Raw genomic sequence first — 12290 nt, 5'->3', positions numbered from 1 at the left:
GCTGCCTGTGCCTCATGGAACATTAAATACATCACTTCCTCTCAAGGGGCCCAACGCTGGCCCTCACTCTGTTTCCCTTCAGTGAGGAAATGAAAACAGTCATTAGAATCAGAGAAGGACAGAGAAGCTAAAAGACAGCAGAATAAGGGTCCTCGCATGTTTCAGGAGCAAGTTATCACATACAGCCCTGACTCACAGTGTCTTAAAGATTGCTTGTGTTCAACCCCCGCCCCCCGATGCATCAAACTGCAATGCAACCCAGCTTTTGTAAAAGGCAGCTGGAGTACACCCAACCCTCTATAACGTCTCCCTATCATCTCATAGTGGGTTTGTTCAGTTTGAAGTGGTCCCCTTCTGTCATTTTCCCATAAAGCTTCTGTACAGCCAAGCATCCCCCAGACCAGCACTCTCTGTTCTTATTCTTCTCTCAGTTTTCTCTGACAGCCTGCTCGATCGACAAGCAGAGGGTTTACAAACGTCCAATATCATTATTATGTTGTTACAATTCTGTCTTTCCTAATCTGTATGTTATCTGGTTGTGGCCTGCTAAGAATGCCAACCACACCCCATCTTCTCCTCTCCGCCGAGGGGAGCACAGTCTTACACGCCGCCTCACCACCGGCCCTCTGCTGGGCTTATGAAAGCGGCTTGGTTCGCTCCAGGCCTGTGAGCTAGTGAGCTATAATGTCATTGTTTCTGCTGTTATTGTAAAGGATATCACACACACACACACACACACACACACACACACACACACACACACACACACACACACACACACTGTCCGCAGAAACCTACAGCGATAAAGCTCACACTCCAGCCTGCACGCGTGCGTAAAAAGGGAAATCTGAGCGGCGCTGGATGTGTAAACCGAAGGATGGGGTGCAGTCCCCATTGATGAAAACGAGTGGGTGAGGGCTGGATAATGCTATGATTCATCCCCTCCTCCCCTACCTCTCTCCCCATCAGCACTGTCACACCCCACCCTCACCACAGCCCCTTTCTACACCTGTTTGACCCGGGCCGTCTCCACTCACTGTGGCCGTAAATTGTTTTAAATGTATCGATTGTTTTCAGCAGCATCCGGTCTTCTAATGCAACCACGATTCTTTTCGGAAACACCTCCCGAGCCCTGGGTGCTGTTATATCGGCGGCTGCATGTTTGGGAACACATCAACACCTCCACAAGTGCAAAATGACGGAATCGCAGAGGCTGGTGGTTACTGGATGTGATGGTTATAATGGAGAGCTCGGCTACAAGAGCAGCTTTCTGTGCCTTAGAACTTCCACAGAGGAGGAAGAAAATGTTGCCCTTACTTTAGCATGGCTTGTTCTTTCTCCTCTTCCTCCTTTTGCCGAGCCATCACTGCCATGATTATCTTCCTTTCCTCCTCGGTGAGGTGGCTAAGGTCCGGCAGATCTGGCATGGACGGCGGCACGGTGGGTGGGCGAGGGCCGCCCTGGGGCCCCACCGAGGCGGACATCTTTTCGACCAGCACCACCCCACCACCACCTCCTCCTCCTTCTCCTCGGCGTGTCGTTTCGGCTGACAGGTTCCCCGGAGTGTTCCCGAGCCACACCTCACGACATGGTCGGCGGGCGTAGTGAACGCGGTAGCGGCAGCCGCAGCTCCGGCGAGTAGTGCGCGCCGCTCATGGTTGGAGGCACCCTCGGCTGTGCTTTTGTTTGTCCTCTTTATGGGTGTTTCTGCCCCCACCACGCTCTCGTCGTCGTTCCCCCCCACCCCCCGCCTGCCCTCCTCTCCCCTCCACCGCCCGGATTCACACGGAGCCCATCTCCGTTTTTTCACGCCGGGAATTGAGTCGAGCTGAGGAGGGGGCCGTGGTTCTTCTTCGCTCGGCTGATCTGTGGAGCCTCCGCCGTCGTCGGACTGGAGCTGGATGTGGGGTTGGTATAGGCGGAGTCCGTGCTCTCTCTCTCTCTCTCTCTCTCTCTCTCTCTCTCTCTCTCAGTCAATGGGAATGCAGCCCACCGTCATCTCCCGTTTTTGCAGAGGCGCGCTTACTCATGTGAGAATGGGGTCCTTAACCTCGGGCACGCGCATCTCAAACCCACACAAAGTTCAGGGAGCACAAAGCGTGTCGGTGTCTGACACTACCGGCTGCTTCCGGTCCCCTTTCAATGCTTTTGTATTTCGTCAACTCGAATAAATCACCGCCGGTTTAATGCACGATCACTTTCAGCACCACGGACAGCTGCTCAGTTCTCTGTGAGCAGTTTCCACACCTGAGCGATTCCACGTCGTGTTTATGCTGTATTTTTGAAACGCTCCAAACCACGAGAGCAGGTAACGAGCTTATTCTCCCGTATTCGGACCTGAGATTGCACCAAGCACAAGCGAGCACAAGCAGCTGCTGCACAAAACCTGATCTAACCATTCTTTGACGTCATTTGAATCGTGTGTCCTGATACAGACTTTAGACTGACCTCCGTACTTCACGCGCTTTACTTTAGGGCAATGGAAGCTGGGCAGGGGTCTCTGACATTTCCATTTAACCCACCTTTCCTCTAACATTATGTAGCTCATGGTTTTGTGTTATTCTTGAAAGAAGAGTGGTTTCTCTGGGTCATTTTAGCCTTAGACGCATCCATTTATTTCCCTTTTGTTTATTTCCCCCATCTTTGTTCGTTATATATAAGTAAATGTTGACTAACTGCCAGGCTGATTGGTGTTCAGTCGGTTTTAATATTGTAGTTTCTTTCGTTGCATCCTTCCTTGTTAAAGGTGTGTGCTTAAAATAATTTTTAAAAAAATTAAACTCATCTAGTTATTTACTGAATGTACAGAAAAACAAAAACATTTTGGACAACTTCATGTTCAAAATATCTGAGTGTTGTGTTAAAGAGATAATAACCAAAGTCAAACTAGGGTCAGATGAGGAATCAAACAAGAACCACATGTTTGTTTGTTTGTTTGTTTGTTTGTTTTGGTGCAGATGCCATACCAGCACAACCCCAAAGTCAGCTGCGTTATCTCCCAGAACTAAAAAAGAGATCTTCTGCTTGTTATGCAAATGTGTTAACCACCACACTACGGCTAGATTATACCTTCATATAACACCGCTTCATACCACAAGATGGTGCAGTGAGTCAGAATAACCTTTATTTAACCAGCCAAATCAATAAAATCAATAAAATCAATAAAAGCAATTAATATACAGCAGGACATATCCAAAAACAATTCAATAATCCCACTGTCAAAACACTGCCCCCTAGTGGGGAAAATTGTAGTTAAATTCTGCGAATTACAAATTAGGGGCTTGTCTGGGATTTGCTGTCTCACATCCACAAGGGTGAATTGCATCAGGCTACACAGAGCATGTTGGAAGTCACACACAGGAACAGCACAGAGGACGTGGCCAGTTTCCAAAATAAAACACTCTGTCCAGACCAAAAGATTAATTTTCATTTAGTTTTTAAAAATTTTTTCATATTTTTTTGCTTTTCAGGATAGAAATTCTAATTGAATTCATTTCAGTTTTATATTAGTATTATAGTATCGGTTTTTATTAGTTATTTTGTTTTTATTATGATTACATGTGGAGTCTTTGACAAAAATGTGTATTTGATGTTATGGAACAAATACAGGACAGGTAATACAAGTTTATTATATTTAATATTTTGACCAAACAACTAAAGATTAAAACAGAACATGTTTTCCATGTTTTCCTTAAACGTTTTGTTTAATTTGACTTAGATTCATGTTTAGAAATATTATTTACAATAAATAAAACTTTTGCATTTTAATTTTCATAGTTGGACTAGTTTTAAATAACTTTTAAAAAGTGAAAAAAGCAATTAAAAATGTGATATGTGTTTTACCAGATTTAACTAATAATTAATAAATACAAGATTATCAGAGTTTTGTGCCTCATTAAAAACTCTAACTTTACTATTTCCATAAAGTATGCTCATCATACTTCATTTATGTGTCAGCCACTTCTGTGTTTAATTAGCCAGCTTGGTTTGCTCTGAGAATAATATTATTTTAAACGGTTCTTTACAGAGAGCGAAACACGACTGGACACCACATGACATTTATTGTAGTCTGGAGGGAAGTTTGGTCCAAAATAAGGCAGAAAATAATGAATATTTGGGTTTCTCAGTAATCTGTACAATATTTTTTGAATGAATACACAGATTTTTAGAAAGTCTTTCAGAAACATTTTTAGGTTTCGTGTCTTTTTGTGTTTTTCACAATAAGAAAAACCTGTGGATTCCAGGTATTAAGTGTAAACTTCAGAGATCTGTTTGTATGATATCAGAGAGTGAGATGCTGGCAGCTTCTGTCCATTATTAATCTCACTGTCTGTCCTGCTCTTTCGCTTCCTGGCTCATTTTGCATTCAGGTCCGGGCTCCCAGGTTACTTCGATCCGCAGCTGGTTCCGGTTTCTCCCGGATGACGTAATGATGCTGGGTGACAGGCTGTGTCCGTCCAGCAGATGGCATTAAACTCTCGGCTTTTGTTTATGCTGCCGCCCGGCCTCCGTCACGTGACGTCACCGGAGCGGTGACTGTACCGCGGTGACGTCAGCTTTCCGTGGTGCAAGATTTTGTCATCATTTAGGTCGTGACTAGGGACCCCAGCCCTGAGTGGCACAGTCGTGCTACAGTCTGCTGCAGAGTGTGAAAGTCTGCAGGAGGAAGCAGAGCTTTAAGCGACCTTTACTGTTTTTATTTAACGAACTCTGACAATCACACAGGAGTAAATATAACATCATGCACACATAATCCGGAGTTTGTTTTTATCATATTGCAGCCTCATGTTACAGGAGATGAAACTACACCTCAAACTTTTCACTCAGGAAGCTTCTACCAGGAAGTGGAAAAACTGGGTCCTCTGGGCGCCGAGTAGTGATGCCCTCTCGCCAAAAACATGCGCTAGATTAACCACACTGGATGAGAACATGTAGCACTTAGTACTAGTATTTTCATCTGACACGAAAATACTAGTACTAGTGCTATCCTTTGTACTCTGTAATATATGTTACTGTGCTAATGCAGATAAAGCTACTCAACAGAATATAAGTAGTTAACACCATCTCAAAGTGATCTACATTTAATACATATACCTTCCTATAGTACATATTCATAATTTAAAAATACAAAAAAGGAATTAATGATAAAAGTAAGGTGCTTTAACTATATTTTGATGCTAAAACTTTTGCTTAAATGGAATTAGCCCACCCCCCTCTTCATAACAGTCTCACATGACACATATAAGAGATGTACTGGTCTGTTCCCACTGAAAACTGTGTCATTCTACTTCTGTGTGTCTTCAAATATATCTTTGTGTCAGCCAATATTAATTTTAAATTTTTTTTATTTTTTTTATTTTTTTTTTTATTGAATCTAAAAATAGACATGACCCGAGTATGAAGCCTGTCCCAGCTGTCACATGGTGAGGGCACAAACAAGCATCACCTCCACTTGTCAAAGACTTTGCAGAAACAGGAACAGACGATCTTTGTGAGCATACTGATATCTAGTGGACACTGACATACACTGCATGAGCAGAGAGGAGTGAATCACTTCGTAAGTCACTACATGATGTTTATGTCTGTGCAGGTTTTCATCAGTCGTGGTAACTGTAAGAGCTTGAAAATAAAAGGCAACTGGACTTTTTGTTTTAAGTCTGTGAAGCCGTTTCACCTCTCACACAAGTGGTTTCTCAAACTAACAGGTGAAGACCACAAAAAGACTTGCAGCAGTCAATCTTCAGACTGTCACCATGTTTCTGGTCACTTAAAGTGAGAGTAAGGAACTCTTCCTCAGCTCAGCGCTGATTTCAGGTTTATGGACAACAAAGCAAAGAAAAACATTAGAATTTAAAATATGTTTGTGTGTAATTACACATAGTCTGTATTAAGTGATTATTAATAATCGTATGATAAATATGATAAAGCTAAAGTAACATCAATCTCGTACGAATGTTAAATGTTAAGAGCTGATCCTGAATACTCACCATGTTTGCAGCACAGTGTAGCTCATTCGATGTATGCCATGGATAAGGGTAGGAGTGATTAGCGGCGTTAGTTATTAATTTATTGTAAATCTGTAGACATATGTTTATATTTAATACTTACAGACAGGAATTGCCCACAAAACATAATTTTCATTTTAATTATGGTCTATAATTAAGAATACGTTGATGCATTTGCCTCCAAACAATCAAAGTGTGTGTGTGTGTGTGATAATTAATAACTACATCGCTTAGCCTGGCGTTGGTTACATGAAAGATATACCTGCTCTAAGAATACTATGTAAGCAAAGAAAATATTGTCACCTGCTAGTTGTTTTTGTACAGTCCCTAAAAGTAGCACCAAAACTGCAGTGTGTCACATTAAGTTTAATTATGAGGCATGTGCATGTTCTTTTTGCACAAAGGAAGAGCTGAAAGCTTTGTGCGCGTTTCTTGTGTTTAGGTTAGAAAATGACACGAAAAGGAAGGCAGATGTTTGTTCATTTGAGGAAATGAAAACAAGGACACAAAGAGCTCAGAGACACAAATGTTTATGGGAAGCGAGGTCTGCTCTCCTTCTGTGGAATAGCACAGCACAGTGGTCTAAGCATTTCAAGGATATTGGCTCCCTTATTAAAAGCATCATGTAACACCTTCAGCACTGTTAATGTAAGATTTGCTACATAAAATGCCATTTCTATTCATACAACATTGAAAATGTACCTTAATATTCAAATTGACTTTGCACAAACGCTTTTTCACTAATCTGCTTGACAGTGCCACCTAATGTATGAGTGAGGCACTGCAGGAGTAGACTCCGTGTCGCTGGTTTTTAGAAACTTTTTATTCCAATTTTAATAGCTTTGTTATTTTCTGAAACATTAAATCAGAATAAATATTTTCTGAGAAAAATAAAACCCAAATAGCAATCCCAAAAAAAAAAAAAAGATTTAGGAGAGAAATATTTACAAATTCTCTTCCTGAATAGCTTTAGTAGACATCTGAGGACAGGAAGGGCACCTATTGGTTGTTTTTTTGGTACAGATCTGCTGAGAGTCTGTCTACTTGCTGATGACCTCTGTGTCTACATCTTCTGAGCGGGACACCACTTTCCCATCAACGATCTCCTCAATCACCACCTTTTTCCTCTGGGTTCTGACTGGTTTACCTGCGGAGCGAATAGGAACATAATTTAAACCTGTAGTATGTGTCATTTTACCAGGCAACAACACTGAGATAAATAAAAGCAGCAGTGACGTAAACTTACGTTCTTCTTTGACCTCGACGACCTTAACGGTTTTCCTGCATGAAAGCAAAAAAGTTAATTTTGGATTGCTACAAGTTTAAGGAAAAAAGTACTAAATGATGAACTTTTGGGTGCAGGAACTTTTAAAACTTTCCAAATGCAAGTCAGTGTCCACAAACTCCCACGTTAAAGTTTCCAGCTTTACAGCACAAATGAACATGTTTACAGCCTGGTATATAATAAAATAAGATAAAAAATAAAAGTCTTTACAGTCAATTTCCTCTTTTATGACATCTATATGGAGAGGGAATTTGTATAGCTCAGCTGGTTTGATGTTATTAAGGGTTAAAGTTTGCTTTATTTGGCCACAGAGTGCTGTATCCTCTTGCTTTCTGAGGATACTCGGGATACTGAAGTGAACCTGCCTTTCCTGTTTGTGCTTTTGAAACATTTTAATGTTTTAAGGATGCTTGGCATTCCCAAAACTTTGGTTTGCTTTAATAAAACAAACTATAACACAAAATTATGTTGTTGGGTCTTTTTTTTAATGCCCACAGCTTTAAGATTATGACACATTAGTTTTACTCATGTTTCCTTCTTCTGGCAGGAAGCGTTTTTACCACCATTTCTTCATCCAACCCTTTAACCTTTGAAAGCTGACAAGGAGTAACTCTTGAACTGTGCGGTTCGTATTATATTTCAGGCCTGCTTACAGAACAAAATGAATGGGAGTGCATCAGAAGTTAGTGAGGGTGGTCTTCGCCTATGCAGCTAACATTGGAAAAACCCAGGAACTATTCTACTGGTCGCCAAACCACGTCTTTACTGATTACAAAATTTTTATTCAATTTTTTTTGGATTAGCTGCAACTCCTGCTCCTCTCGTCAGCTTTGGCTGACTTTAAATGCATTGATGCCAGAGCACTAGCACATTAATACAGCCACTGGCACCAGTTTAAACCTCTGCTTTACTGCAAAAGTAGTTATTTACAGTGATAGATGTTTATTTATAAGTAACTTACTGTATATCCTCTCCATCCAGCAACCTTCTGTACTCTGCAATCTCCATCTCCAGCCTGGTCTTGATGTCGAGCAGCAGCTGGTACTCCATGGACTGCCTCTCGATGTCCACCCTCACCTCGCTGAGCTCCTTCTCCAAGCCGTCCACCATAGCCTGGAGCCGGGTAAGCTGCAGGCTGTAGCGGGACTCTGTCTCTGACAGTTGACCCTCCAAGGCAGATTTCTTCATGGGAGAGTAAACACACGAGGATAAAGGAGTGTGTGCCGAGTGCTAATTGCTTGTTTTGAAACTCGTATTTCCACTTGAGTCGCATAAGGCATAAAAAATGGTGACTGGCAGGTTGACTAACTGCGGTTTGTGGTGTGTTCAGGAAAATGCTGCAAATGTGTTGCTGGTATGTAGAGCCTTCCTTACCAGGCTGATCTGGGACTGTAGCTCGATCTGCAGGGCCTGCAGGGTCCTCTTGAGATCGTTGATCTCAGTCTTTGAGGACTGGAGGGTCTCTGTGCTGGAAGCCACCTGCTTGTTCAGCTCATCAAACTAAAAGGTATCAAAATGGACACAATAATGGTCACAAAGATATTCAAGCCATCGGGTGATCACATTTATTTTAGTGCAGTCATGAGATGATTCAGTTCAAAGTGCAGCCTCTTCTCCTCACCTTGACCTTATACCAGGCCTCCATCTCACGGCGGTTCTTTTCATTGATGCCCTCATACTGAGCTCTGATCTCATCCAAGACCTTGTTCAGGTCTTCCTGAGGCTTGGCGTCCACCTCCACATTCACAGAGCTGCCAGAAACCTGTCCACGCAGGGCTGCGAGCTCCTGAAACCATGACAACAGTAACAGGTAAGAGCATGAAATGCTAAGAGAGGAAAAAAACAGTTTGGGTCCTAAGGTGAAGAGCCAGTTAAAACCAGACTGTTACAGAAAGTACCAAAATTTATAAACACTGCATTCATGTAGCCTCACACTGATTCAGTTCATGACTCTGTGTGCTGCTGACTCGCTGTGTTTTCACTGTATCCCACTGTTGTTCTGTGTGGCCAAAGCATTTTTCTTTGAATGTGTTTTTTTATGCAGGTGGACATTTATGAGACTTTTGTCATCTAAGCAGACCTGGACTGTCATGTGAAAAGTCTTATCTTTTTTTATCAGCCTGAGGCTCTGAAGTCACATTAAAATGATCTAAACAAATTCGGGATTAACGGCTGTTTGAGTAGGCAAATGATGCCAAATTGCTGGTGAACTGACTCATCAAAAACTACTTTCATGCTTTTGTTCTGCACTCTGTTTTCTGGATGTGCAGCCCTGAGACTTTCAAAGTGCATCACATGTCTGTTTTTTGTTCTGCCACTCTGATGTCAGTGACAGCAGGCCGCTCACCTCCTCGTGGTTCTTCTTCAGGTAGACCAGCTCCTCCTTCAAACCCTCCACCTGCATCTCCAGATCAGACCTGCTCATGGTGAGGTCATCCAGAACCCTTCGCAGCCCGGCGATGTCCGACTCCACCGACATGCGCACCGCCAGCTCATTCTCAAACCTGTTGGGGATAAAATATTGCTTATATTGCTGTAGCTGCTCGATTGATGTTAAAACAAAAACAAATACAGACGATGTAGCATTAGCTCAAAAACCAGCTGGGCCAGTTAAACCACTTTTTCCTTTTGTTGTTGAAGGTTACGGGTCAGTGATAATATCAAGAGAGAGCAAGAACGGGTGAAGTCACGTCTGAATAAATACCAGTCAGCTAATTATTTTTCCACCACACAGACATCGGCAAATGTTCCCACTCACTTGATTCTGAAGTCCTCTGCAGCCAGCCTGGCGTTATCAATCTGCAGCATCAGCCTGGCGTTGTCCTGTGTGGCCAAGCCGATCTAGGAAAAGTAAACAAAGCAGAAATAGCGTGAGTGGTTTCTAATCCGAATATAATACTACCACAAAGGCGTGTTAGTGACTCATTGTCCAGAATATAGGCTGGCAAGGTTGGGTTATTACACAGAATAACTTTATTTATTCATTCCAGAGTAAATGCTTTAACAGGATCAAAGAACTATTTTGTTCATCAAGTGCGTCTGAGCATCACTCTTGGCAGGGTTTCTACATCCTGTTGAGTAACAAAGTCCAGTTTGTCATTTTGTGTAGTTTTTTTTTTTTGATCTGATCCACATTCCACGGACAGACAACTGAATGATGCTGCTGGTGTGTCAGCATGCCATATGTTATTGATAATGTTGCAGAGTAGCCTTATTGTGTTTAAAAGAAGCAGGTGACTTCCTTTGAAAAACAGGCGACATATGTTGAAACGATAATTTGTGTTTGATTTTTATGTTTTTCTTCAAACAAATAACGGCATTTCCATCATCACCTAATGCAGAAAGGGTTAAAAAATACTAAGAAACGAAGGGAACTTAGTTCGGCAACATTCAGAGCTTATCAACAACAGATGTGGGAGATAAAAAAAAAGTTTAAGGGTTGGAAAGAAGAGTTCAGCTTCATTTTTTGAAGTTTTGAAATTGTTTTCTTTAGTTAAACATTTACTGAAGGGGAGAGCTCACCTTTTTGCGCAGGTCTTCGATGATTTTCTCATACTTGCTGTAGTCCCTGACAGTGGGGGTCTGCTTCTCGTACCACTCGCGGATTTGACGCTCCAGCTGCGCGTTGGAAGTCTCCAGAGAGCGCACCTTTTCCAGGTAGGAAGCCAGCCGGTCGTTGAGGTTCTGCATAGTCACCTTCTCGTTGCCTGATACGGAGAAGCTGCCGCTGTCACCTGAGAGCGTCTGTGACAAGTCAAAGCCGGAGCCGAGGCCGTTGGAGGCGTAAGACACCCGGACGTTTCTACCACCTGCCCCGCCATAGACGCTCATTGTACCCCGAGAGCTTCGCAGGCTGGGCGCGGAGGAGAGGGAAAGAGCGGATAATCCGTGGCGGATGGAGGTCATGATGAGTCGGTCTCTGTTCTCAGGTGCGGCGATCGCTAAGTCTCCACGAGTGGTACGCAAGAGGTGATGCTGACGGAGCCCGGAGGAAGGTTTTATAGGGCAATGAGAGGAGGGAGCTGCCAAACAGGTATACTGCTCGTCACTGCAGGTGTGACCAGGCGTGGTGGGTCTTTTTGGTATTCGCTGTAATGGCCGCCACTGAATATTTTGTTCAAGAGGCGTGTTGGCCATTGTTCGTGCCGTTCGTCATTTTCAATTAAGCCTCTTAATCTGAGGAGGAAATGAAAGATGAATTTCTCTTTTGGTAGAAGTATGTGGGAATGATCTTTATAGAATAATTCGCTCATAACAAAGACCAAAAATAATATCCTTACAGAGATGAACGTGTCACCCTAATGTGTCTCACAGTTGGCATTTTGACCTGTTGACACAGGCTGTAGACAGGATGCCCAAAGTCAGGCGCAGGTCCACCTTCTATGGGTCGGGTGAAATGCAGACTCTTTCCCTTTAAAGGTGGTCTGTGGCTAACAGAGACCAGACGTTAGCGTCTGCTCACATCTGTCTATGCCACATCTGCGGTTTTTTCTATGGGCCGCATTCTGAATTTACTCAGGGTGACTCATGGTGATTCTGCTCGGACACATCTGAAACATTTGCCAGTACTGTATGGTAGTTAAGCCATAAATGCAAATGCAGCTAAGATTAGGCTCGAATGTATCGCCTGTACGGCTGTTAGTTAGTAACTGCTTCTTACAGTAGGTGTTACAGAGTGACAGACCTACAAACTTACCACAAGAATAAAAGGAGTCTCTCAAAATGATATATTTTATATATATTAATCTAAAAAGTAACTTCCATATGAGGCAAAAGAAGTGGTAAAACCCAGGGATAAGAGGTTTCATTCTCTGAACAGAGGCGGAGCCAAGGGGTGGCCATAGACTCGCAACCAGGGTGAAACCAGAAAACTTCTGATACAGTTCTCTTGGGAATGCATATGAATGGGGGCCTGTGGTAGGAGTGGGCGGACTGATCCAAACATAGATAGTATTAATGCAACGTTGCTACTGGCATCATATAGATGTGGATGGCATACT

General features: G+C 42.8%; 2 protein-coding genes across 20 annotated transcripts in view; both read right to left on the bottom strand.

The window, feature by feature from the left end:
• rims1b (regulating synaptic membrane exocytosis 1b) overlaps positions 1–1724 on the bottom strand; it is an 85911-nt gene extending 84187 nt beyond the window's left edge. For all 19 annotated transcript variants that reach the window (XM_085410874.1, XM_085410881.1, XM_085410885.1 and 16 more), the window contains exon 1: positions 1318–1724. In XM_085410874.1, coding sequence (XP_085267000.1) covers positions 1318–1484 — 167 coding nt within the window. In that variant the 5' untranslated portion in view covers positions 1485–1724. The remainder of the gene's footprint in view (positions 1–1317) is intronic.
• A 4795-nt stretch (positions 1725–6519) lies between these two features.
• LOC146668835 (keratin, type I cytoskeletal 19-like) lies at positions 6520–11283 on the bottom strand. The gene is made up of 8 exons (XM_085410894.1): positions 10813–11283; positions 10049–10131; positions 9638–9794; positions 8912–9076; positions 8665–8790; positions 8252–8472; positions 7252–7286; positions 6520–7152 (listed from the first exon to the last, which is right to left on the bottom strand). The coding sequence occupies exons 1-8, from the start codon at positions 11194–11196 to the stop codon at positions 7046–7048; spliced, it is 1278 nt and encodes a 425-aa protein (XP_085267020.1). The 5' UTR covers positions 11197–11283; the 3' UTR covers positions 6520–7045.
• Positions 11284–12290: the final 1007 nt, after the last annotated feature.

The sequence above is a fragment of the Rhamphochromis longiceps genome, linkage group LG6 (assembly GCF_057381845.1).
Source record: "Rhamphochromis longiceps isolate RC_006_pf linkage group LG6, R_longiceps_female_GT1.1, whole genome shotgun sequence".
NCBI classification, from domain to species: domain Eukaryota; kingdom Metazoa; phylum Chordata; class Actinopteri; order Cichliformes; family Cichlidae; genus Rhamphochromis; species Rhamphochromis longiceps.
This window is presented reverse-complemented; position numbering and strand designations above follow the sequence as displayed.